The sequence below is a fragment of the Penicillium chrysogenum genome (genome assembly GCF_028827035.1).
Source record: "Penicillium chrysogenum strain IBT 35668 chromosome Unknown utg000004l_segment0_segment0, whole genome shotgun sequence".
NCBI lineage: Eukaryota > Fungi > Ascomycota > Eurotiomycetes > Eurotiales > Aspergillaceae > Penicillium > Penicillium chrysogenum.
The window spans coordinates 4656952-4682169 of NW_026622752.1; the positions used below are offsets into that span (position 1 = coordinate 4656952).

At 49.7% G+C, this 25218-nt stretch overlaps 9 protein-coding genes across 9 annotated transcripts; 3 read left to right on the forward strand and 6 right to left on the reverse strand.

Moving 5' to 3' along the window:
* Positions 1-408: 408 nt before the first annotated feature.
* N7489_007728 (CVNH domain-containing protein) lies at positions 409-791 on the reverse strand (the record flags this gene model as incomplete). The annotated part of the gene is made up of 2 exons (XM_056713478.1): positions 409-581; positions 659-791. The coding sequence occupies 2 exons, from the start codon at positions 789-791 to the stop codon at positions 409-411; spliced, it is 306 nt and encodes a 101-aa protein (XP_056567193.1).
* Positions 792-2640: 1849 nt separating this feature from the next.
* On the reverse strand, positions 2641-4608 carry N7489_007729 (uncharacterized protein; the record flags this gene model as incomplete). Its single annotated transcript, XM_056713479.1, has 2 exons — positions 2641-3953; positions 4038-4608. The coding sequence occupies 2 exons, from the start codon at positions 4606-4608 to the stop codon at positions 2641-2643; spliced, it is 1884 nt and encodes a 627-aa protein (XP_056567194.1).
* A 951-nt stretch (positions 4609-5559) lies between these two features.
* Positions 5560-6178, reverse strand: N7489_007730 (uncharacterized protein; the record flags this gene model as incomplete). The annotated part of the gene is made up of 4 exons (XM_056713480.1): positions 5560-5584; positions 5638-5732; positions 5794-5952; positions 6017-6178. 4 exons carry the CDS (start codon positions 6176-6178, stop codon positions 5560-5562), a joined length of 441 nt encoding a protein of 146 aa, XP_056567195.1.
* Positions 6179-7488: 1310 nt separating this feature from the next.
* On the forward strand, positions 7489-8350 carry N7489_007731 (uncharacterized protein; the record flags this gene model as incomplete). The annotated part of the gene is made up of 2 exons (XM_056713481.1): positions 7489-7878; positions 7949-8350. The coding sequence occupies 2 exons, from the start codon at positions 7489-7491 to the stop codon at positions 8348-8350; spliced, it is 792 nt and encodes a 263-aa protein (XP_056567196.1).
* A 389-nt stretch (positions 8351-8739) lies between these two features.
* Positions 8740-9989, reverse strand: N7489_007732 (exosome non-catalytic core subunit RRP42; the record flags this gene model as incomplete). The annotated part of the gene is made up of 3 exons (XM_056713482.1): positions 8740-8895; positions 8952-9344; positions 9441-9989. 3 exons carry the CDS (start codon positions 9987-9989, stop codon positions 8740-8742), a joined length of 1098 nt encoding a protein of 365 aa, XP_056567197.1.
* A 1286-nt stretch (positions 9990-11275) lies between these two features.
* Positions 11276-13721, reverse strand: N7489_007733 (serine/threonine-protein kinase; the record flags this gene model as incomplete). Its single annotated transcript, XM_056713483.1, has 2 exons — positions 11276-13501; positions 13557-13721. The coding sequence occupies 2 exons, from the start codon at positions 13719-13721 to the stop codon at positions 11276-11278; spliced, it is 2391 nt and encodes a 796-aa protein (XP_056567198.1).
* Positions 13722-19059: 5338 nt separating this feature from the next.
* N7489_007734 (uncharacterized protein) lies at positions 19060-20120 on the forward strand (the record flags this gene model as incomplete). Its single annotated transcript, XM_056713484.1, has 6 exons — positions 19060-19130; positions 19185-19211; positions 19258-19492; positions 19554-19769; positions 19837-19935; positions 20007-20120. 6 exons carry the CDS (start codon positions 19060-19062, stop codon positions 20118-20120), a joined length of 762 nt encoding a protein of 253 aa, XP_056567199.1.
* A 1397-nt stretch (positions 20121-21517) lies between these two features.
* Positions 21518-23587, forward strand: N7489_007735 (uncharacterized protein; the record flags this gene model as incomplete). Its single annotated transcript, XM_056713485.1, has 3 exons — positions 21518-22306; positions 22365-22467; positions 22521-23587. 3 exons carry the CDS (start codon positions 21518-21520, stop codon positions 23585-23587), a joined length of 1959 nt encoding a protein of 652 aa, XP_056567200.1.
* A 309-nt stretch (positions 23588-23896) lies between these two features.
* Positions 23897-25043, reverse strand: N7489_007736 (OB-fold domain-containing protein; the record flags this gene model as incomplete). Its single annotated transcript, XM_056713486.1, has 2 exons — positions 23897-24612; positions 24911-25043. 2 exons carry the CDS (start codon positions 25041-25043, stop codon positions 23897-23899), a joined length of 849 nt encoding a protein of 282 aa, XP_056567201.1.
* Between the last annotated feature and the right edge of the window lie 175 nt (positions 25044-25218).

Here is a 25218-nt window from a genome sequence, read left to right on the forward strand (position 1 = left end):
GCCAACTATAGCCAATAACGGATATGGAACAGATATAGATCCATTGTGTTGAACTAATTCACAAGCAATTCAGTCAAGTCTGCCGAATCAAGATAATCTCTTCTGATTTACATTTTATATTCCAAATGCAATAGCAAGCGACCTGCTATGTCTGTAAATGTCCAAGCTCCTTCATAAGTGATGCGCATGCGGACGCTTCATGCCTTGAGCCCATCCCTGGCGTACTTGAGAATAGCGTCGACCCCAAGAGGAAACGTGGCCCACAACCTCACCGATTCCTTCCGTTGCAGTGGGAAGAGGCCTACGATGGCGACTCTATCGATACTCCATGCGGAAGCAGGATTGTGACGTGAGCGCAGAGTTCAAAACCACCGAGTTCCCTCGACCTAGATGAATCCGTCTCATGGCTTAACGAAACACTAGATCACCACTCTCATTTGCAATTCGATCATTAAGATCAATATCCTGTCTTTCCCTGTAACTCCCGCTTTTCTTCAAGAGTTCGGCTGTGAGAAGAGTTCCCTCCAGTCTGATTTCACTTGCTGAACTCGCAAAATTCACGCCCTTCCATGTGAAATAACCTAAACATTTTTGTCCATCCGTTAGTAGGAATGTCCCTCATCTTCATTTTAGCACATTCAATATAGAGATACCGTACCATCGTCATTTCCAATGAAACCGTTAAGGTCCAGAGTGGCATATACCGAACTACCATACTGGTCCACTGCATAACAGGCCAGAATGTGGCCGTCCTTGAGAGAAATATCGGAGCAAGTTGCAGCGAATGACATTTTCCAAAATTCGATTCCGGAATAAGATAGTTTGCGTTCTTGGGGAAGATGGTCTTGAAATAAGGAATGAGAAATGAGTGAGCTGTAAACATGAGAGAAAATTTTACGCATACATGTCTCTTGCTTTATACCTCGTCGCTTAATCTAAGGGTTAGTAGCATTTTCATACCTGCATGTCCACGTCATTTATGAGAGATCAGGAGTCACCGCATTTACGAGGTTCTTCAGCCAGCCACACCTCTAGTGATTACACTTGTGTATTGTATAATTTAATGAACAATGATTTTACAGGAGGCTGCCATTTTGTTCCAATAGTGCTTAGAGTTAGGTGATATGGTATTAGGGGGTACTTTATATTGATATAGTTATGTACCTGTACAATTAGGAAGAACACACAGTACTTATAGTACTGAGATGTATAGAAAGCAGTCTACATTCAAGCGTGAAAATGATACTTAATCAGAACTCGCACATCTAGGGTTTAAAAAGTGATCTAAGAAGGATGTCGAGATGAACCTGACGTATCGCAAGTGAAATTGGACCGAAATGCCGTTGACACAAGCTTCAAGGGTGCTCACAAGCAACCAATCCTACCTATCATATCCTAGAATTCGTGATGAGGTGGTACATTATCTCTCGATACAACACCGCACGAAATCAATACCGCAGAGTCTTACCTGAGCGCAGGATAGAGTGACACCAGTGAAACCGGAGTGGTTAGTCGTTTTCGTAGTCCTGGAGGCTATCGGTTGCTTTTTTGAGGGTGTCTTCCTATATTGATAGCTACCCTTGAAGGTTGGCATGTATCTAGGTTATATACTAGGGTAGTTTCAGTTTTACAGGGCGGAATCTGAAGATGAACTGCTGCTGGATAAACTACATAGACATGATTGCGTACCGGAAGTCTCTACGATTGAACAATGTCATATATTCAACCGATATATACGACCGTCTAAGATTACTATATATGCTATATATTATGTACTTCTAACTTGTGAAGTGTATCTGGACCTTTCGAGGAAAGAAGCTCGACGTCCGTATGGGTTGAAGTTTATTTCTCAAGTTTTCCTATACCTCCTGCTTGATACATAGGGTAGCAGGCTATATCTCTTTCAACTCTTCCGTACCAAATTAAACCCCGGGATACATGAATATTGAGGATGAGCATTCAAGGCACCGAAGAAGGAATACTCTGGCCATATATATAGCGTGGGGTGTTCCTTTATACACGTTTGACGCAGTCCATTCCATTGCTTAAGATAACAATAAAGACTGCGACGGAACAGCTATTCCAGCAGATATGGCATAGCCTTTCCTGCACTTATAGGACACCTGGGCAAGACTTATCTGCATGCCATTATCTATTGCTCCTTGTGTGTTTAAGAGATCCTTTTGATCTTGGTCTTATAAGCTAGAAGACATTTTGGGCACAAGCATAAACCGCACAGAGGACTTCCCATGCACAACCAGGAACTTATATATGATATATGAAAGTCGCGTAAGAACAATGACTATGAACAGCAAGAAAGTTCATTCATACATCCACAAAGAAACCCATAACTGCACGGCGCCATGAAGTAAAATCAAACCAGCTGGCGCCACATGTTTCTATCCCTTTTCCTCGCAATCCTGCATATTCGCCACGAAATCAGAAGACAGTCATTCAAAGAGGCACAGCAGGTAAGCCACCATATTCCCACGAAAAGCCCGCAGCCGCAGATGCCCGCATATGCCCTAGAACGCCAGAGAGGAGAGACAAAAGAACCCAACCGAAAACAGGATGCTACGCCAAGACAAATGAGACCAAAAGAAAACAGAGACAATAAACAAGATCAGGGTCCTCAAGCCTTCACTCATCATTGTCACTCCCCTCCAATCCATCAATCATAGCCCGACCGGGCTTTCTCCCAGCCCCATAAACCAACTCCATAAGCTTCGCCTTCTGTTTCTCCCGAACAGTCCGCAGATAATCATACGTCCCCTCCAACCCACGGATCTGACCATCGATAACCGCCTCAACAGGCCCAAGCATGCGGCCCGGAGACCCGGAATTCCCATTCCCATTCCCCCCACTCCCATCAACCGACCCAACAAAGCTGACAGAGTCATTCCGACGCACAAGCGGGCTAACCAGTTTCCGGCGCAGCGTCTCGAGATTAACCTTGAGCGTGAGCAGCCGGCCGCGGTGGTCGACGAGGAGATGTTTATTCGCGACAGTGCGACTGCGAACATTCGCGAGGAGTTTCTTGTTCTTCTCGTATTTGCGAACAGCCGCGGCATCCGGCCCCAGCACGCGCGTCCATAGGGATGAAAGCATCTCGCCCTCTGCGCGTTCCTGGGCGTCTGATTCGCGGACGACCGTGCGCTGAAGATTGAGGAACTGGCGGTCGATGGACTCGAAGAGCGCGAAGAGAGCGGTTGAATGGGTGAGTTCGCTGTTTATTGATTCTTCTAGTACGGAGAGGAACTCGGTGAAGGTGCGGGTTAGGGTTGTGCGCGTGCGCTGCGCCGAGGTTGGCCCGAACACGGCCATTACGAGGTGGCCGAGGGGCGTTGTCGTTGTTGAAGTTGCGGAGACGCCGTTGTCGGAAATCTCCGCTGAGCGTTCCAGCGCGCCGAGGCGTGAAAGCATATTATGCATGTTGTCGAAGACTATTGTAGGGAGGGTGCTTGGGGGCTGGGCGGAGAGGGTTTCTAGCTCGCGCTTGGCCCAGTCCATTACTATGAGGATGGAGTCGATGTCAGAGTCGACGTTTGCGAAGAAGCGGGTTAGCTCGAGGGAGAGGGACTTTAGGGAGTCGGAGAGCTCGTCTAGTTGGCGCACGATTATGGGTGCGCTGGTCATGTTTGTACCGCGAACGGACTCACTCAGGTCCCAGACTGCGACGCCGGTTTCTTGCAGGGTGCCGATTTGCTGAACACCATTCTCTGAGTAGTATATCAGTGGTTCGAAGGAGCGCGCGAAGCCAGATAGCTTTACTAGATCGGGGATCGATTGTGGGAGGCCTGGGAGGACCAAAGCGCGCATGAAAGCGACTGAAAGGAGGAGGATTACGATAGATAAGGTGGTGTTAGACTTCGAGCTGGTCATGCGCTGGAACTTTGAGCGCAGGTAGCCAAACATCGCGGCAATAGGTTCTCGGTGCTGGACTTCTGCGCGCACTGCAAAGCGAATGTCTTTATTCATTCGCAACAATAGTTAGTATACCCGCGCCTGCAACTGAAACCAGATCAGACAGGGCCTACAATTGCTCAGATTCTCCGGACCAAAGCTCACCCCGTCATCCTCGGGACTGTGGCATGGTGTGCGCCCCGTACTCGGGGCCGGAGGCGGACTTGGGGATCGTCCGTGGAGGGGAGTATCTGCACCCGCCGGTAGAGGCACATTAGCCGCGACAGATACGTCGCCCGGGGTGGTGCGATCGACCTGTCTACTCTTCGCGGGGCCCTCCAGCGCGTCCTCATACTGTGGACTTGGCTCCCGCGACTGGGACGGGGAGACGCTGAGTCCAACTGTGGGCTTCAGCTGTAAACGATCTGCGTTGGCGTTCTCCTTGCGCAGGTAGGGCTGATGGCGATACCATCCACTGCCCTGGACGTATTCGGGTGGATGGAAGCCTGGGGGTGACCAGCGCTCCTGGGCAGGGTCCTCAATCTCTCCGTCATCCCCATCCGAGTCTTCAGATCGGAATCCTGAGTGTTGGGACGGCAGAGTGAACATTGGGGACCTGTGGGGATTGGTATTGTTCTCGAAGTCTTCGAGCGACGCGTCCAGGGATGGATGGTCGTCGAAGACGTTGTCTAACTCGTCCAGCATCCCGGACGGCGTATCGCGATAGTCGCGCCTCAGAAGAAGAGGCACTGCAGTTCTCAACGCCAAAGCGCAGACCAATGCCTATGAGTGGGGATCACTTGCGGCCGAAGCACTTTGGCTCCTTGGGGGTAAACTAGAGGAATTAGTATACGCGCTGGGACGGTGTCGCCTGCGCTAGCCGTTACAGAAGATATCTGAGCGATCAACCCCACGCCAAAGATGCGATAAGGTATGATGCGATGCGATGCGACAAGGCAGGTATTGGATTCTAGAAGGCAACACAGGATTGTTCTGAGATAAGTGCATTCGATAGTTGATGTTGGACAAGATGCGATCAGGGCAACACGCTGTAGATTAATATGGAACTGGGATCGAAACGCCTTGAGTAATGCAGGAATCAGGAATCAGGAATGAGAGACGAGAGAGCGTCCCCTCACTTGTATCCAAGTCGAGGAGGCTGGGCCAATCAGCCTAACCCCTGCTGGTCATGTGCTGAGACTCGAGGCCAACAAGGTGTGTACACATCAGATACCGAAGGGGTACAAAGAAGATACTGGACGAGTACTTTTCTTTGTCTGGCCTCCGAACCCAGTATCAAGGTACCGGGCAAGTACCGTCAAGTATCTCCGTGCCTGACCGCCCATGTTTGCCCAATCGGTACAGCCAGGACCATCAACCAATCATAAGTCAGGCCTCCATGATAATCCGAAGAATCTCAACACTTTCACAAGGTTCAGATAGACTTGCATAATCCCCGTTTGCAGTGCGTTCTAATCAAAAGAATATCCAAAAGAGGAGAAGATCAAATCTATTTTGGGTCATGGAAATTGTAATAAAAATACAGGCCCGGTGCCATGGGAGACCCGGTGATCACCCCATGGGCGCCATAATCCCAGACTTCTATGGGGAGAAACAGAAAAAAAAGCCGGGGAATTAAAAAGAACATCAGGTCGTTTATGCGGTGCTTTCCTTGAGGTAGCTGTGGGATTGTCAGTTCGGTGTTCGGGCGGTGTGGAGTTGCGGGTAACGTACGTGATGAGGTCGTTGCGCTCCTTGGTCTTCTTGAGACCACCGAAGGCCATCTTGGTACCGGGAATGAACTTCTTGGGGTTCTCGAGGTAGGAGAACTGTAATGGGTATCGTTAGCGCGTGATCGGAGGTGAGCCGAAGGTGGCAGTTGGCACTTACCAGAGTGTCCTGGTTCCACTCAACACCGGCCTGCTTGTTGGCGTCGGTGTAGGCGTAGCCCTCGGAGGAACCAGTCTTACGGCCGAAGAGACCGTGAAGGTTGGGGCCGACCTTGTGGGCACCGCCGGCCTCAACGGTGTGGCACTGGGCGCAACGGGTCTGAAAAAAGAGCTGTTAGATTTTCTCTTTCGTTTTCCTGCGCGTGAAACAACAATGAACTTACCTGGAAGAGCTTGGCACCCTTGGCGGCGTCGCCTGGAGAGGAGCTGAGGTTAGCGATCCTGTCGGCTTCTTTTTTGGCTTCCTCAACGAGGGCGGCTTCTGCACGCTCGGCCTCGCGCATGTCGATGACAGTCAAGGTGCAGAAGACATCGAAGGTAGTCATTTTGAAGTATTCATGCGCGGTGCTTTGGGAAAGGTCGCGGTGATTCGTAATTGAGAGATGATTGGGTTGACGAGGAGTCGCAATGGTAGTAAAGGCGAGGAAGTATTGTCAATCACCATCGTCCAAGCAAACAGTGTTGCCATTTCAGGAGCTGGGATACTCTTCACTTCCTTCCTTCTCCATGGCGCCTCCCCGTTCAACCTTTCTCAATGGAGGGAAGGTAGCTTACCAGGAGCGAAAGATTCTTGCTTCTTAGGAGCCATTGTGCAGTATTATGAAAGAATAGTAAAAAAAAGAGGTTATTATGACACTGTACTGTACAGAGAAAACTGGGAAGGGAGAAAAGAAAATCTGGTTATTTGTACTTGGCCCCGGCGCTCTCTCTCGTAATCTGCCGCTCCGCCAATCAGAAGTCGGATGATTCAGGTAGACGGGCGCAACCGGAATCTTCGGTGTGGCTGTTGTACTCTTGACTCTTACACTCCTACTTGTTGCGGCTTTCTTGCTTGTTCTTTGCTTGCACTGACAATGGGAACACCTACTGGCATCTCGTGGCAAAGAATCTACTTGTACCCTCTGTCTCCTATATCCCGCCCCCAATGATCTCATCACTCATCATCACTTGAGTAGCTCAGAATGGGTCCCTGACTAATTTGCTTGTGCATATGCACCGAAGCCTCAAAACCAAAACACTCAATTCCTCTCACCCTAGATGCCCTTGGCGACTGTGGTCGTATTACTCCGACACGCGCGTTCTTTCACCCCCTTCCACCCTGGAGAACTGGAGCAAATCCCCGATCCACTGCGGCTTCGAAATAGCAGGGTTCTCATTCGCTCAAGCTGGCCGGTGGTCCGATGTGTGGATCCTGAGGCAGAAACGGTTTATTCTCGATTCATTCTCGGCAACGAATGCAATTTAGCCTGTTGCCGAGGTTGCAGTAGGCCTGGACAATGACCTTTCATTAGGTTGTACTTCGTAGTACTTTGGGAATGACTCGGACAAGGTGCTAAAGCTATTTTCAGACGATTTCAATTGGTGGGAAACTCGGGAAATCATGGATAGGAAATACTAAGCCATGTGAATATTCCCAAAGGTCAAGTGGTCTTATAATTTTTTTCCTCCCCGAAAATAGTTAGGATATGCGGTCAGCCGGGTGAGAGCATCTCGACTGAATCGGCATCCGATGTCCCGATATAGTCACGTGATATAAAACCTTCTCCAAAATTGCATCTACGGTTCCACATCCAAAAGTCAACAAGATCATCCAACCGCTCCGCACGAGCAAAAGGGCAAGGAAGCTGTCTCCAAAATGCCCACTCCGATTCCTGGATTCCTCCTCCCGCGAGGCCCGCCCTCAGCATTGACCCTTCGCGCCCTCCAACGCCAAAGCGCGCGACGCAGCTTCACCTCGACCAGCGCCGCATTGAAGAAAGCCAGCAAAAGCACCACCAATGCCAATTCGAAGCCCCGTGTCCTCGCAAAGCCAGACAGGTTCCGCCCGCCCTCTCACCCCCAGCGCCTCACGACTCCATCTCCAAAGAACGCACCCCCAGGCCAACCATTCGAGTATGGCCCGCGCACGACGGAGAAAGAACGCATCCAGCAGAACAAGACGCAGTACCCGGGCATGTTCCCGCCGGAGGGAACAGTGATGTTTAAGTTCCTGACGAGCAAGTGGATTCACATTTGGATTGCGATGGTGAGTCTCCGGCACAGACCTAGCTCTGGTTATACAAAAAGGACTAGTCAGATAACTAACCAACACACAGAGTGTCCTACTCTCCTGCGCCGGGTTCACTTTCACAACAAACTTCAAAGCAACCTCGCCGTTCGCTCACCTGCTACCATCCTGGTCGGGTCTGCTGACGTCGCCCATCGGCACGATCTCGCAGGCATTATCTGTGTGGCGCATGCATGTGCAGCACAACTCGATGCTCGTGCGGGAACAGCGACACCGTCGCGTTGAGGATGCCGAGAAGAGGAAGCAGTATCGTGTTGCGCATGGACTTGAGGAGGCGGAGCCTGAGAAGAAGGATGAGAGTGGTAATGAGGTTGATTTGCAGTCGCCTGTTGCTGCTGTTGCTGCTGTTGAGGGTGCGGAGGGTAAGAATGAGTTTGTTGATTGGGACGGGAATAAGAAGCCAGTTAAGAAGTGGTTGGGGATTTGGTAATCGTTGTTCCCTACATACATAACCTTGGGATAGGCTATGTCTATTCCTATCTACGGTGATTTAGCTAGGTATGGCATATGCTACATATACTGTCTATGTGGTTTGGTTGTGGGTAGTCCAATATGAGGGACCACACCAGCGGTGACATTGGTGTAAATGGTGTTCAATCCATTTTGTACATTAGTGGCTTTCAGTCCAGCTACGATAGGAAGAGTTATCTCAGCTTCAATCGAAACGATGAATAGGGACGATTTAATCAAAACACGACGCTTTTTTCTCCGAACTCCACCAGCAGCGACATATTAACTCAGATATCAATGTCGCAACCGTAAGTAATGCTGTGCTTTATTACTCATACATGGCCATGAAATATGGATCAAAATAGACAATCATTGCACTTCAACACCCTCAAGTCCCTCAAGAACCTCCTCACCAACACCGCCCTTGCCGAGGACAGTCTTGACCATACGTGCAATGACACCGCGCTTAACACCACCTCTGCGCGGACGCCAGACACCCTCAACCTCCTCCTGGCCACCAGACTCCTCGCCAGGCGCGGCAGTAGCACCAATCATGTTCACATTTTCGGAATTGGGGATACCAGGCTGGGTGAGACGGGAGGGGGATCGATCGAGCGGATCGATAGCAATTTCAACGTCTCGGAGTCGCTGCTGCGCGTAACGGAGATGGCCAGGACGGCGTCTGCGACGGCGATTTCTTCGCGATTGGGGTCGAAGATGACGTTTTCACCAACGGCGATCACGAGCAGCGTTACAGGTGGGCGGACAGGGTATGATGGTGCGGCGGAGAGAGAAGGGTCGGAGGTATTGGAGCGGGGGTAGAGATACTCCGCGGCAGCCCAGTCATCGTCGAAGAAGGGATCTTCTTCGCCCGTGGACTTGAGTTTTGGTAGCTTAGTGCTGAGGAGGGCGAGGTGGGTTGTGAGCGAGAGGAGGGGGAGGGGGTATGCGAGAGGTTGAGAGAGGAGCAGGACCTATAAATAACATGTTAGCAGTGCTCAAATCATACCTTTGAAACCGGCAACAAAAACCATAAACCCCAAAAGCAGACAGCGTTCTGAGAAACTTACATCAATATACAAGCGCCAGTGCCACCGCTTGTTAATAACGAGCCTCCCCTTCAACCCACCGGCCATCTCCTTCGCACCATCCACATCCCCACCAGCAACAGAACCAACCAGACTCTCCCGCATCATCTCACTCAAAAACACAGGCAGGGCATCATCGTCCCTAAACCCGGGAATCTCGATCGACATCTGCACCCACTCTCCCTGTCCCGACACAGCGGCCGAGCCCTCTTCGCCCTCGCGGTTCAGTGCGTCGCCATGCTGCGCTAGACTGCGTGAGTCAAGCGTATCGGCGGCGAGAACGGTCTTCTCGACCTCCGCTTTCACGCCGACGATTGCTTGCGTGCCGTCTGCGAACCCGATGCGCGCGCTGCCGTTCGTGCCAGGCAGGATAGTGGTCTCGGCGGAGAGAGGGCGGAATTGTGTGGGTGAGCGGCCGTCTGGCCGGATTGGGTTCTTGGGGAGGCTGAGAGAGGTGTAGAGGTAGGAGAGTTCGGCGGGTGAGAGGTGGGGGACTTGAGAGGCGGAAGAGGCTTGTCTTTGACTTGACATTTTGGCGAGTTTGGTGTTGATGTGTTAGGTGGCAGGAAAATAGATTGTTTTATTTCGGGGATAGAGCTGGAGCTCAGTTACGCGAGGTTAAGTTCGTAGCTGTTGGCGGGCAGTTTGATTTTGTGGTGATCGGCCCGCGATTTGTGGAAAGTGCTTGCCGGAGCGCGTGATGGGTGTGCCAAGTCGTTTGTGCTCTGGATTCCAAGCTATATAGCCAGTCTAGTTTCGACTGGTGAGGTTGTGCTAGAGGGCAATTGAGCAGAAAAAAAAGTTGTTAGAGTCGAGCAGAGCAGTCTCAATCAGGAAATCTTGATTGCAACGGATGATCGTTGTTCCGTTGATATCCATCCATGTGAGAAGTACAGATGCAATGTGATATTTTCACATTCACTGCATAATCTTGAGATAGAATGTCATGTTTTTAGCTGTATATTTAATTCTCTGCTGCTGAAACTATAGTTTTTAGCAGAACCATACCACCTTCCCAAGCTGTTTATTGTTTTCCATCACCACCAGCTCCCCATACCAGTTACGAAATACGGCGAATTTGAGAGAAAATGTTAAATAAGCTTACAGAAATCCATCAAGAATAAAATATTAGTAAGTTTTGAGTAGATTCAATGCATATGTAGTAAGATGTATGTATGGGCATGGCGCAACAGCCAAAGGCGGAGGTATATTACAAGAGTATAGAACGGGCTGGATCCAAGCCAGCACGCCGAGGGAGGGAGAGGAAATGATACAAGAAATCGAGGCAGGAGGAAGGGCTATGACGGAATATGTAGATGCAGGGATAAATAAGTGATAGAAAATGATAGACAAGAAGAATAAACATGGCTGTAGCCGGACAATGTACAGGCGGGGGGAGAGGGGGAAAATTGTATAGACAAAAGAAAAAGAGCGCAATATTCATCAAGAAGGAGACGCAAATGTGCAGATCCGATATCAGACACATCGGACGAAGAGAAGGTGAGGAATACCTAACAAGGTAGAGGGAAATGCGGTATATGATGCGACTTGCGCATGTGGTATCAAACGTCAAGGAAAGAAATCACGCCCCTGGTAAACGATAAACGAAAGGACTCCATGATAAGGAAAAAGAAACGATGCCCGGATCCATCTATAAAAGGGCTGTAGGGGTATGAATGTTGGGGAAATGAGAAACTCGCAAAGAGGGCGAAAGCCCAATGCCCATATGTAAAAAGAAAATGACAAAACACCCTCTGAAATGGCCAGACCTTGTGATGAAAATGAAAATGAATATATCCCAATCCATACGCCTTGAGCTATGTAGGTTGCTCGGTGTTTGTTCCGTTGTTGCGCAATTTTGCCAAACTTTTGTGCGTTTCGCAACTCAAAAGGATGTGATGTGGTTGAAGATGAGGGTTGGGACACTTAGATAAAGTTAGACCCACGAGAGAAGTAGTCAGATTTCTTGTTGTGATACTCCGCCTCCTCGTAAGGGGGGTGGGCCAGTGGCGGTTTGGGGCCGCCGGATCAATCTTATGAATGTTCAACTTGCTGGGTGTCGATTGTTGACCGAACGTAGCACTGTCCTTGGCCGTGGGTGACGGTGTAGGATACGGGTTCTGCAGTACACGCGAGTTGCGAGCACCACTGTGCGAGTCGGCAGCTATTGACTGAGTCTGAGCCAGGCGCCTAGCCGCTTTGCTGGCAGAGTGCAACACCTCATCAAGCAGCTCATCTTCCTCTTCAGGAGTCTCGTACCGGTGAACCGGGTGGGTAGACATCTGCATAGCACGGCGAGTCCTGCTAGAGATAGGAGCAGCGTTGTTGCTGGTGACCTGGGGCATTGACTGACGCTTGGTTTGGCTGTCAGCAGAATTGTTCAAGTGCACCGGGACGTTGCTCAGTGTGGACGAGTCCAATGAGTACTTGACAGATTGAAGAGCCTTGTCCAGCTCGGTCAAGTCAGAACCTTGCTTTGGCTCACTAGTGGGCCCATCCAGAGCCACTGATGAACGGTTCGACCAAGGGATGCAACCTGCGTTAGCCTCGACGTCATCAGCTGGGGCTGCTTGGTTTCGTCCAGACAATCTGCGGGCGCGCTTGCGCAGGTGCGAAAAGAAACTCTCCTTTGTGGTTGGAGTGTTGGTCCCGGAACCGTTGAGCATCCTTTCAGCCTCTTGGCGATTCTGGTCCGAGTAGTGATTCCCATGGGAGTTGAGGGATAACTGACGACCAATCTTTGACGTAGCTGATGTGTCGGAGGCCTTGGAAGCCTCGCTGTGTGCCAAAGTGGCATTCGCCTGGGCTGTAACGGAGTTGGAGAGAGGGGAGACAGGGCGGATAGAAGGAAGGATTGGCATTGGTGCACCGTTTGCCCAGGTAGCCCGCTTAGGTTGCGCGGGCCGCGGCTTGACAGGCTGGATCTCGGGCACAGTGACATGAGTAACAGCTGATGGACGGGCGGGGCTATCCTCTGCAGCAGGTACAGGGCTGTCCGACCGAACAATCAATGATCTCCGGAACCACGAAGGCTTAGAAGACAATGTTGGAGAGTCACCCGGGGTAAGATTTGGTGACCGGAAGCTCTTCTCGGACTGCTTGCGACCCAGCAATCTCGACGAAGTAGAGGACTTGGGCCGCACCGGATCAACCGCATCGGCGAAGTACTCATGGTTAAGCGCCTGTGTAGACGTCGGGCGGTTCTTAGGGTCCCACATGAGACACCAGGTGACAAACTCGCTAAATGCTGCGGGCCACATCGGGGGCTGAAGCACGGATTCCATCGCGTGTGGTGCCATCTTTGGGAATGTGAAACCGAGCTTGTGAGCCAGGCGTGATCCCTCACGCCATTCACCACCACCGATCTTGGCGCCCGACTTGCTGTACCAGTTCCCTGGGCTACCCATGATCTCACAAACACGCCAAACTTGATCTACCTCGTTGCCTCCTGGGAATAGGGGCTTTAACGTGGCGATCTCAACTGCCATGGCACCCATTGCCCACATGTCGACTGGGGCCGAATATTCTCCTGCTCGGAGAAGCACTTCAGGTGCGCGGTACCAGCGCGTGGAGACATATGTGGTGTATGGTTGTTTGGAGTGGGTTTCACGCGCAAGACCGAAGTCGGCGATCTTCACAGTGTAGACAGGAGGAGTGGAGGGAGGGGTGACAAGGTTAGAGTAGCGGCTGAAAGCGGAATCATTGGGGGCGGAGGTTGAGACGAGAATGTTTTCGGGCTTAATATCGCGGTGGAAGAAGTGGTGTGCGTGGATGTGGTCCAGACCGGACAAGATCTGGTAAAGGATACTCTTGACGTGCTTGCCTTCGAAGTATTTGTGGTCACGGGCTTTCATCAACTGATATAAGTTGCCATCCATGTATTCCATGCAGATGTGAAGCTTCCGGGAGAGGGGGTCGAGAAAGATGTCGAGGGCAGGGACTAGGTGGGGGTGAATGGGTAATGTTCGGAGGAAGATGACCTCTCGCAGGTCTAGACATGGACCTAAGGAATCAAAGGTCTTCTTCATCGTTTTGATCGCAACCTAGCCGATGAGTCAGTGGAAAGCACAAAACACCACCAATCTTGCTGCTCCATACCATAGTGCCTCTGCGAGCGACATGAGCACCGGCGGTCCGAACGCGTGCGACGGCAACACTACCGAAGCTTCCATCACCAATCTCCTTGATAACTTCGAAGCGGTCCTCGAGGGTTGCCATGGAGGTATGTGACCCCCGGGTGGGTGTATCATATGTGACGGTCATATTGATATCTCTTCAGGTCTGCCAGCAGATCGAGAGAGGAATGTGGAGGAGGGGTTCTAAGGGGGGTTCAGGTCAGTTTCCCGACATTCTCGGAAGATCAGGCGGTTCATACAATTATGTAGAGGGGAAAGTTTCGCAGTATCCCCGAGTGAGTGTGTATGTATATGGGAATATCAATTGCAGCAGGTGATCATGTTCCGAGAATTAGTTCGAGCCAGACGATTGGGTTCCCATTGACGGAAAAGTAAGGAGTGACGAGATAGTTGGAGGGGGAATGACGGTGGTCATGTAGTGGGCGATCTGGAAGGACTGAGGACCGGGCACGATGCAATAAAAAGGAAAATCCAGAATAGGAGGAGACCCGTTCTGGTGGAAACTGGAGGGATCGGAGGACCGAGGGTGAGCCCCTGACGCGGTGACAGCTCGAGCTCCTAAACGGGGACGTGGAGACGGTAAATTAACGACTTTAGGTCGTTGCAGATCAGTCCACCGTGGCGAAATACTTGGAATATGTGAGGTCACTTGGAATGTATATAGGAGAAGAATAAAAAACTTAGAAGTATTCAGAGTAGAAGAATAATAAGAATAAAGAAGCACAGGGAGAGGGAATATGTAAAAGAGACATCGCAGGCGCATAGAGAGGAGAGGGGGGGTTCTGGGTCCTTTCGGTATGAGAAATCTGAATACTCTGCAATACTGAAATTATGAAATTATACAGAAAAAAGAAAATAAACTAATTTACAAAAATAAACCAAACAGAAAATTCCAAAATAAAACCAAATAAACCAACCGAAACCAGCTAAAACCCCAAATAACGGGTTGATCCCGTCTCAACCAATGGGACATTCATTGTGGGAACGGGTACCTTATTTTCAATTTTACCATACAACTCTGCCCAAAAACACTTCCACTTTGAAAGAAAAAAAGAGACAACGTCTGAGACTTGAAATAATTAAATAAATAGTACGGAGTACGGAGTACTCATACGACGTACCATTTTAACTACTCCGTACAGAGATAGTATTACCAAGTACATACATATCATATAACAAACCCTATATGCTTATCACATCTGTATATAGAGTAATTCCCTCAGTGTATTTATCATCTGACTGCTGTGGATGCACGGCGCCTAATAATTGAGAAGGTTGGGCATACAATAATTGTGTGCAGCCTGTAACCGTTGCCCACGCAGCCCTAGTCTGCACGGTTTGAGGCGTGTCAGAAGGGGTTGGGCCGCGGTGGTAATTTATTTGACTCGAGCTTTGGAATTGGTTGCCTCGAACTATCACTCTAGGACTAACATACTCTAATATTCCGAAGTCCAGTTACAAACAAAGACATCTCATCTTGACTTTGACACAAAAGTACACTCTGATCACCTTGGTTACCCCGTATTTTGTACGAGTCACTTCCAGCGGAGATGTACTTGGTTCTCCGTTGATGTACCAGATGTACGATGTACGATGTAAGATGTACTACCGCAGACACAGCTCGCAGAATGGGCGAGAACAGCAAGGAGAATCCTTTCCCTCGCCATCTCAAGTTCGTTATGTCATGTCCTACCTTCGGAGTTCTGCCCTCTGCCAGTCGCGTTTTCGCACGGATAGTAGAGCACCGGCTGTCTTATTATTTGGCTGCGAACGGTCCATCCCTGTTTCAGTGCGCCTACAACATACAACATACGGGGTAGTTCGTGTTGGCTTCTTAAAATTTGGTTGACATTGGTTGACCGGACATCCTGCGCCTCATTTTGTTTTCCGCCACCTGATCTCCTAATGCATCCGAGCTCTGGAGAGGGGAGGTATCGAGCTGTCTCTTTTCTGACTGATCCTCTGACCGGTTGAGGCCAATCACATACCGGGGTAAGTTTCTGGCACGGCCATGTGGAAGGGAATTGGCAAATTAGGTTCGCGGCCGGACGGAAAGGTTCGCGGGATAGAAAGGCAGGGTCGACTTAAGCCGCGATGGGCTGGGAGTTGCATATGATGGGTTCTCTTTTCTCTTTATTCAAAGGTACACGGGCCTGGGCCCCGTATGCTTGGGAGATCATTGACGGGCTTTTTCCCCAGCCGTTTCCGATTGGGAACAGTGTTGGATTCACTTGTCGACTCGGGTTTCTTTGTTAAGAATCCCGTCTCAAAGATTCGCGTCTTAGTGTCTGTTGCCATGGATGCCATTTGTATTGGCGTATTTCAAACTCAGAGAGTCTCGGACATCGTATCAGGATATGGTCTAACAGACTCCAATCAACTCTAATCAAAGTTGTGACAGTAGGATCATAAACCAAGCCCATTACAGCCACTTTGTGGGAAGTCTCTAACCGCGTCATTCCAGTTTCTCCACTAACTTCAGAGCTAAGGGATGTTCGTGGTCCCGACAACACAGAGATGGGGCCCTACTCTTACACACAGAGTATGGAGTAAAGCGATGTAATTACCTGCAGGAAGCGGGATGGAATGCACCTGTCAGAGGAACGAACCCTGGGGCAACCGTTATGGCTCACGGATCCTAATTTCATTTGGACTTTGCAAAGGCTGATTTGAGGAGTATCTAATCAGTCTATTCCAGTTTATCAACTCATCACATCCACTGTTTCAATGTTCGCCCCTGATCCGATCTCTCGAATTCCGAATTTCTGGTACATAACGTGGTACGCAAATCTAAGGGCCGTACCGAAAGGAAACCAAGGTTCGCATTGAGTGGGCCAATTCACTTTTTCACTATTTATTTATTTGTTTATATTTATATTTATTTTTTCCTCTAGACCGCACAATTTTATTACCATTCGGAGAAACTACGGGACGTGGAGTACACACCGTGTACAACATACAATAATATACCAGATGAATTGTACGATACCAGAAGACATTTCTCAAAGCAGATTCCACTTTCTCCCACTTTCGAGTCTGTGATTCGCCCAGTGGGCCTATTGCTCCACGCGCACCAAGCACAAGCCAATCATCACGGACCAAAGATCAGTAGTCCGATGGAGTCTATGCGCCAACAATGCCATTGGCCCCGTCACCAAAGACAGCCCACTTTCTCCAGTCGTTGTGCCTATGACGACGCCTTCTTATCCCTCACAATTGCCTAGTCTCGCACCGTCGGTTCGGGGGACTACGGAATGCTCCACGGTGGGCCTCATCTAGACCAGTCCCAGCTACCCGCGAAGGGCCGCTATAGGGGGAGGATCACAGTGTCGCCACTTGGGAAAGGAAACTATTTGCTTCCCAGTCTGCCGGGAGGCGCCGCCGTGTTCCTTCGGCCTTCGAGAAGGCGGTTCCTGGCAACGTGATCACCGAATATTCAGGTTAATTGCTCGTCAACGGTTCCCGAATGGTTATCTTGCCTTCAGATGGGGTGATTATTGCCTAGACCTTAGACTCCCTAAAACGAGAGCTTGTTGGGGGACAAATCCGCCTTGGCCAATCTCTTGCCTCGTTGTCCCCCTAACAGCAACCTCCTCCTCCGAAGACTAAACAAGCTAACCAACGACGAACACACGACCACCCGGATGTTCATCCCGAACTTCCTCTGAACCTTCCTAGCGACCGTTGGCGAATTACCAATTTCGAGATTTAGACCTTCAACTTACCACACTACCTTCGACACTAAATCTCCTCGGCCCACTCCAAACGCCGAAATGGCTGTGCGTGAATTTCCAGAATCCGTGGAAGCCGCGGGAAGGACACCCCCTTGATCGCTGGGACTGTCAGATCTGAGTCCGTAGATTATCCGTCCCAACTGCGCACGAGGACGGGCCTAAACTAGTTTGAATTGGCCCTCGGTACTCCGTACTCCGTAGTTGAATTGTTTTCATTAGAGTGGTCCCACTGTCCCTCCAGTAACCTTAGATTTTATATGAAGCTTTGGCGCATCGGGAAGGTGTCTACAGTACAATACTCCGTACACCAACAGACAGACTTTCACTTTCAGGGTCAATTAGCACTAGCCCTCAATGCTACCTAGCGTACGGAGTACACAGTGGCAGTGCCACTTACTGCGTGTCATTCAATGATTTTCTTCGCATTCAAATTTGCCTCTGGGTATATTTAGATCGCCAGCTAAGGCGGCCGCGGCTTCTTGCGTACCACAGTAATATATCTCCATTGTGAAGTGACAGATGCCCCTCCTCCCTACCCTGCCCCTGCCCAGGCTGGATCCCTATGTGTGTCATACCTAACTAGCTTATCCCATCACTCTGGGAACTAATGTCCGTGGTCCGGTTGGGTTTGAAACTAGCCCCTGTCGAGATTGGGGGATGCCCCTATGTTGTATGTAAAGGCAATCAATTATGCTTCTATTCGGGGGCTTGCTCCGCTTCTTCTATGGTTTTCTGGAAATGAAATAGAGTGGTTTCAAATGCTGATTGATTTAATGTTACTCCTTTTTGAATGTTTTGCAAGAGGCTTTTTTTTACTCCGTACTGTCGCTGTTGTTGCCTAATAAGGAATAAACTTAATAATGTCTAACTAAAGTGCGCAGCCTTGATTAACCATGCTTTATGTTTGCCGTCTACTCCGTAGCTAAAATATAATACCAAGACTTCAGAATAATGGTGGCTTATGTGGCCTTGTCATATCTTTTTCAATGGTGTTTTTAGTGTTTTTGTATGTCTTTGTGTATAGCTCCGTCCTTCTTCCCTCACGCCACCTTCATTGGTGTTGTGACTAGAAGGATAAGAAGTAACCATGAAATATAGAATATAGTGGAGAGTGTCCGAAGTGCGGTGACGAGATGCTATTTGATATAGCGTTGCTCCTTTTTTTGAAGGTTTTGCAAGAGGCTTTTTACTTTCCCTGTTATTGCCCTACTCAGGAATAAAGCTAGCATCCAAGATAGCCTCGATTATGCTGTGTGATTGCTTCTAGAACACGATGCTCTTTGAGTTCTTTGATTAATGATGGCTTTGATGTGCAGCGTCTGATGTATCTACCTACTCAGCTGTGTGTTCAGCCATTATATATCTACTTCAGAAGTGACAATAATACCATGAAGTAGCCCTCTTTTCTTGGTATCATTCCCACTTTTATGGCCTCAGCTCTTCTTGTTAAAGCCAAAAGAGCAAACAAAACAACGGTCATGATGGCAAAGCGAATTTGAGGTGATCGAAGTGGCCAGCCCAAAGCCCTCACTTTCGGAAAGAGCAACCCACGCAGTTTCCCTATTGTGCCTGTCTCGGCCAATATAAATCAACTGTTGCCCTCCCTCTCGTTTTCTCTTCCACACCCACCCGTGGACGTTCGGCTACTACGTCCACTCGGTGTAGTATCCTGCAACTTATGCCATTTTTTACTTGGTTCGTTTGTCTTCCTGAAATACCACCATCCTGACCATGCCTCAGCGGCGAGGACGGCCCCCAATGAGTCCGTTTGCCCGGGGATACACCCCGGAAATGAGAGAAGCGTCAGTTAATAAAAGCCCCCTTTAGCAAAATGGTCGCTAACAAAATATCGACAGTGTGGACCGAATGCCTATTCCAAGCGAGTCAGTATATTCATCCGTCTTGGTCTTCATGTTCTCACCATCATAGAATCAAATGTTGCGTCTGCAAGCGGCGTCGCCCGAAGTCTCAGTACTCGAACAATCAACTGAGCTATCTCCGCCAGGCAATGTTCCAGCTTGGCTACAATAACATTCGTGACCAGCAGGTTGCTAAGTGTGGCCCATGCACGAATGCTCAAGTCTGCGAAGAGCTGTGTCATCGTTGCGGCCACTATCGTGCCATCGACCAGTTTGCCAGAAACCAACGGAATCGTGAGAATCCGGTATGCTTTTTTCTCGATCCATGCACTTTGACTGTCTCTAACGCTTGACCGATCTCAATAGATCTGCCAGCCTTGCATGAACTACCAGATGTCCCTCGATCCTGCCGCTAAACCTCTTGCAATCAAGGACAAAACTGTTGTTGAGGATAAGGGAGAGGGAGAGGATGAGGATGAGGAGCTCAACTCTGAGTCTGCGGGTCGGTCTGGATCCGTGGCTCTCTCTGGGTCTGTGGGACACCCCGAGTCCCCCGATCTCTTGAGCTCTACGAGTCAGCCGGTAAGTGACAAGAACTACATCAGCTATGACCAAGCCTTCGTTACTTATGCATGTACTTTTACTGTAGGAATTCTTGGAGCAGAGTGTCGAAACAGCTCTCATTCTGCAGGATGATTCTACGGATAGTGATGGCAGTGGGAACAGGAGCGGGTTTGTAAAGGTCAAGGTGGGTGACTTCAATTTGACAAAAGTCCTATCGCTCTGAATGAACTTTTAACGAAACTTCGCATCATATAGGCGCACAAGCCTCACCGGGAGCCTGTTCCCGACCCCGAGCCCGCCCCAGGTTGGGCACCCGGTACTCGCAAGGTAGATGATGGCGCTCCTTGGAAGGGAGGAAGGTTTCTTTAATTGTTTCCAACATCGTGCCGGTGCGTTTTCTACAGACAGCCCCCGTTTTATGATTGAGGAAGCTTCTATGAGCACTTTGGCTGCTAGGCGCAGCCTAGCGTTGCGTTCGACGGCTTGCTCTCTTCTTCTTCTTCTTCCATCTTTGTAATACTCCGGATTCTCTTGCGTCCACACATTTTTATCTGCTGTGTCTGCGCATGATGTTTCCTATGGATCTAGACGCTTCTTACTTCCAAGGTTGCTCTTTGCTAGGGCGACGTGAGTTTCTAGTATTCCAGCCCTGTGCCTGATGCATGTTCTACAGGCAACTCTTTTCATATTCTGATTGATATTCTGATTGCCGGGGGCTTTTATCTACAGGGTGGGGCGGACTCAAAAGTCCGCGCCTGATATAACCCTACCTACGCTGTTTTTTCTTTCTTTTTGCTTTCTTTTCTAGGATCCTAGGGTATGTTTTATGAAGGCCCGGATACCAATCCAAGTGTACTTCCAACGTTCGAGGTTTATTTCCCCTTTGAATGCCCATGGGTCGGGAGACAACAGTGCCATGGTAATGACATCGGTGGTTCCGTCGACCCCACTACTATAAATAGGTAAATCGTAGTTCGAGTTCATATTCATTATTACTACTATGTATACAATATACAACATAATAATCGTTGCGGAATGTCCCATCTATTTTTGGTCATTGGAAAGGTTGTAAGAGCAATGACAAACTGACCAACCCCTCAAGGCCTTGCATTCGTAGTTTCTGATAAACTGGGGTTCTGTTAGAATAATGGCATCAGATCATAATGTGAGCATAGACGAGAAGAGGGCAGTCCTACAGAATATATTGGCAGCCCTTACAACTAGAATAGTAGATCAGAGCCCTAACCGTCGGATCCGGGCCGACAGCTGGCAATGACATAGCTCAATCTTTTGAAATAGTGTCATTCACAACTCTGATAGGTGCAAGAGAACTATTATGCACATACCGCATGGAAGATGCATGTAAAACCTCGTGGTTGCTATGCATTGCCAGATGCATGCTCCGTTCTGCCAATCGCGTTGCTCTGACCCAGTATAGTATAGCGATATGACAGAACATCTGTGGGACTCTAATATAACAAATGGCTAATATATTAACAGGCGACCGCATAATGTGACGTCGAGGGAGTACAAAGAGAACCAATCTTAAATCCGCCTCTTAGTGACGATGTGATCGCCAATCGCCACAACGTTTCACTTGCCCCCCCACTAGCCCCTCCGCCATAATTTATTGGTAATTCTGTGATTCTCCTACACCTTTCTTTCTAGAACTTCCCTCCAAATCAGTTACCCATTTTCAAGGAAAAATTTACACGTCTTTGCTCAAGGAGAACAGCCCAGCCACATCTAATCCTCCGAACCCCCGTATGGCCTACAATGGAAATTATGCGAGGAATACATACCAAACGGGCCAAATGAACCCAGACCCAAACGGACATGGGTATTCGCCAACCCCTCCATATCCATCCTACAACGAACCAGCCTACTTGAATATGCCGCAGCCACAGGTGCCGCGGACTGGCTCGCCGGCCCCAAACCCAGCCTCAGAAGCATACAACTACCCAGAACCCCAGCGCTCCTCCCCAAACATGAACACCGGGCACATAAACAACGCAGTGAGCTCTGCATTCCACAATAGTGGCTCCACAGACTATCTGTCCCCAGAAGTTCTATCGCAAATCACAGCAACAGTGATACAACAACTCAAGACAACTGGGTTAGACAACCTACAAGGATCTGGTGCGCCCCCGCCCCGTTCCCAATCACAGCAGCCACCATGGCAAACGGACAGTTCATTGCGGCCGCATGCAGAGTCCCCGCAGCGAAGCAGCTCAATCCCCCCGCCCAGTTCGGCCTCCGACAACATCCATGCCGAAAATTTCCAGCCAAACGTCCCCTCCGCTTACACTAGCGATAGTCGCCTGAGCCCCAGACCTACAAGTAATCCCCTTGTGAATAGACGTGGCTCGATATCGAGTGAGAATAGTGATCGGAGTCATCATAGCCACCATAAGGCGGAGCGTCCGAAACCTCCGGACCGGGACGCTACCGTTATGGAGATGACTACTTTGGAGCGGATTTGGGGGAAATTGTTTGAGGAGGGTAAAGCGACGAACAGGCTTGGTCAATTCTTAAGGGGGATTGCGGTTCATCTGGTATGTGGACTTTTGTCTGTTCTGTTATACTACGGATCTTGATGGCTAACTTGAGTAGATTGAGGACTATCCACCGGGAAACACTATTGTCATTCCCCCTCACAAGTTGCAAAAGTTCTATCGTGATACTCATGATCCGAATGACCCTTATCCATGGCAAGGTCGGTGGTCTAACCTGTTCATTGGCATGGCCATATTCTGACAAAATATCTAGACATCTTCGACGATCGCACATCTTCCATATCCCGACTATTCCGCGAAATCAAAGTCGAACACCATCTCATTCAAGACGATGTAGAAAAACGTCCAGATATCCCAGGCCTAACCCCCAAAGGCTTCGAGACCTGGGAAACCTTGATGATCCTCGCGAACCCAGGGCGCGAATACGAGCGGCTCCAAAAAGCAGTCCTCAACATGCCCATCAACAACCCAGACGACAAGAAAGAGCGCTTCCCAAAGGAAATCCCACGCCGCCTCTTCCCAGAAACTGGCGACATCAAAATCAGAGAAGACATCGAGGACCGCATGATGATCCATTGCGGTGTCGATCTACCATACATCACCGCCGAAGAACGCAACCAATCCGGCCCCCGACCAACCCGATCATCCACCACAACCGCATCACCCACAGAGCGAAGCCACTCATACGAGCGAGGCCGACCGTGTCCCGCAGACTCAATCCCAAGACCAACTGAACGATCCCGACCAAGACCCGCCTCGGCGGTCACAGATGACGAGGAAGATGAGCCCGCCCCGTCTGTGCCAATCGAGCGCGAACGCAAGCCCTACACCGCAAATCCAGGTGGCGGCAAAGTCTACGACGGTTCCGCACCGAGCCGTAGCCACGCGGGCTCCTTCTCAACGGCCCAGCCTTCGGACCCTGCCTACAAGGGACCGTTAGGATCCACTCAAGCATACCGCATGTCTGAGTCCTATGACCGCGACCCGCACTACTCACGCTCGGGATCTGGTCATTCTGCTGATAAGCGGTTCCCGCATGATCCCCGCAGCTCGTCGCCGAGTGTAAACCACCGCGGTGGTGGTGGTGACTATAGACATTCAGAGAGTGATTTGCATGGTCGCGACCATTCGTCTAGATATGCGGGGCTGTCGGCGTCTGATTTGTGGCATAGCGAGTCGCCCACTGCGAATATGCCCGAGGATGATGGGCGCAGGTATGATCATGGTAGTTGGGGTGGTGATGAGGAGTATTATCGTGGGAGTGCGCAGCCTGGGGGGTCTGGGTCTTGGTATGATAAGTATGACAAGTATTACCGCTGAGGTAGATTTGCTTTATGTTTTGGGTTCTTTGGTTTCCTTTTTGGAGATCATTGCATGTCAGGGTAATTTTTCTGTTCTTCTGGCTCTCAGTCTCGACCTTTGGTCTTGATCCTGATTTTTTTCGAAGCTCGGCGTTGCATGGATACAAATATACCCCTTCTTCTGGGGTTGTGCATGACTGATGATACATATCTCATAATTCATGAATTGACGTTGACGTTTTGTTCTGTTCGGAGTGCATATGAATTATAATTTCATCAATAGCGTCGGGAATGAAAATGTGCAGCGCGTATGCAAGTCGAATCCATCTTACCCCGACCCAAATCCAAACTTCCTCATAAGCCTCTCCCCATCCTCTCTAATCTTCCTAAGCTCCCTCTCCCTCTCATTCTCCTCCTTCTCATATCGACGCGCAATGGCTCTAGCATGTCTCTCCTCACGCTCAATCTTCTTCCTCGCAGCCCTCTCCACACGTCTCTTATCCTCCAACGCGCGCTCATCACACTTCTCAGCATCATCACGCAGCGTCTCAATCTCCTCATCAGTCAACACCCATGGCACAGACAAGACCTCAATAAGGAACCGCAGGCGGGTATCCAGGAACTGCATTTCGGCGTTCGTATCGCGCACGAGCCAGAACCGCTCGAGATGTAATTGCATCCGTGAGCGGAACGTTGATAGTGTCCCTTTTACTCGGACTAGCGTTCCTGGTTGGAGAGCGGATATGTCTATCTCGTCGTGGTCTTTGGAGGTTATGTGTGTTGTCCGGGTGAGGCTGGTGGCTGTTGGTGCTGTGAGGGTGAAGGAGGACCATTCTGGGTTTTCTGAGCTTGCGGTAGGTGTGGGCTGGCTAGTGGTGCTGGGTTTTGGTGTCTCCTTTTTTAGTACGGCTATGTCGATTGTTGCGCCGCTACTGTCGTCTAGTGTTAGGATTGTGCGCCGTGGGATGTCAGTTCGCGCCACTATTATGCCTACTAGGCTAACGAATTGGATTGGGTGGTTGTTGTAGAAGAAGATGTTTTGGCCTGGGGCGTTGTTAGTAATGTGGTTTTTGTGCATAAATAGGTTTGGCTGTGGTTGGATGGGGAGGAAGCTATTGGGTAATAGAAAGACAGAATATGTTTGCGATATATTGGAAAAGCATGACAGAGGCCATTGGAATAAGTGTGGAAGGCTCGGGTATAATGAAAATGAAGTATAGACAGTCTAGTGGAAGATATCAAATGAACATCTTCACGGGTAATATGCACATAGGCGCTACGCGCGTCGATCTCCACAAGAAACAAAGAAATGGTAGCAAGCTTGGAAAAAGAAATAACATACCAACAAAGTCATTCGATTTTCGGAGCCGATGCACATCGGCCGCTCCCATTTTCACCCAGGTAAAGTGCGTTGGTGACGCCTTGAAGCAGAACGCGGGGTAGAATACGAGGCTCTCATTGCTGACCGTTGCCATTGGTTCATCTTTTTCTCGGGCTTTTCTGTTTTGAAGTGTCCAAAAGATAAAAGATATAAGAGTTGTATTATGAACTGGAAGCTGGAAGTGTTGCCCAGGTGAAGGTCGGGTTGACGTCACGTGGTTGTATATAAGGTCGCGGGGCGCGTCATTTCGTGTCTGCTCGCTGGATCTT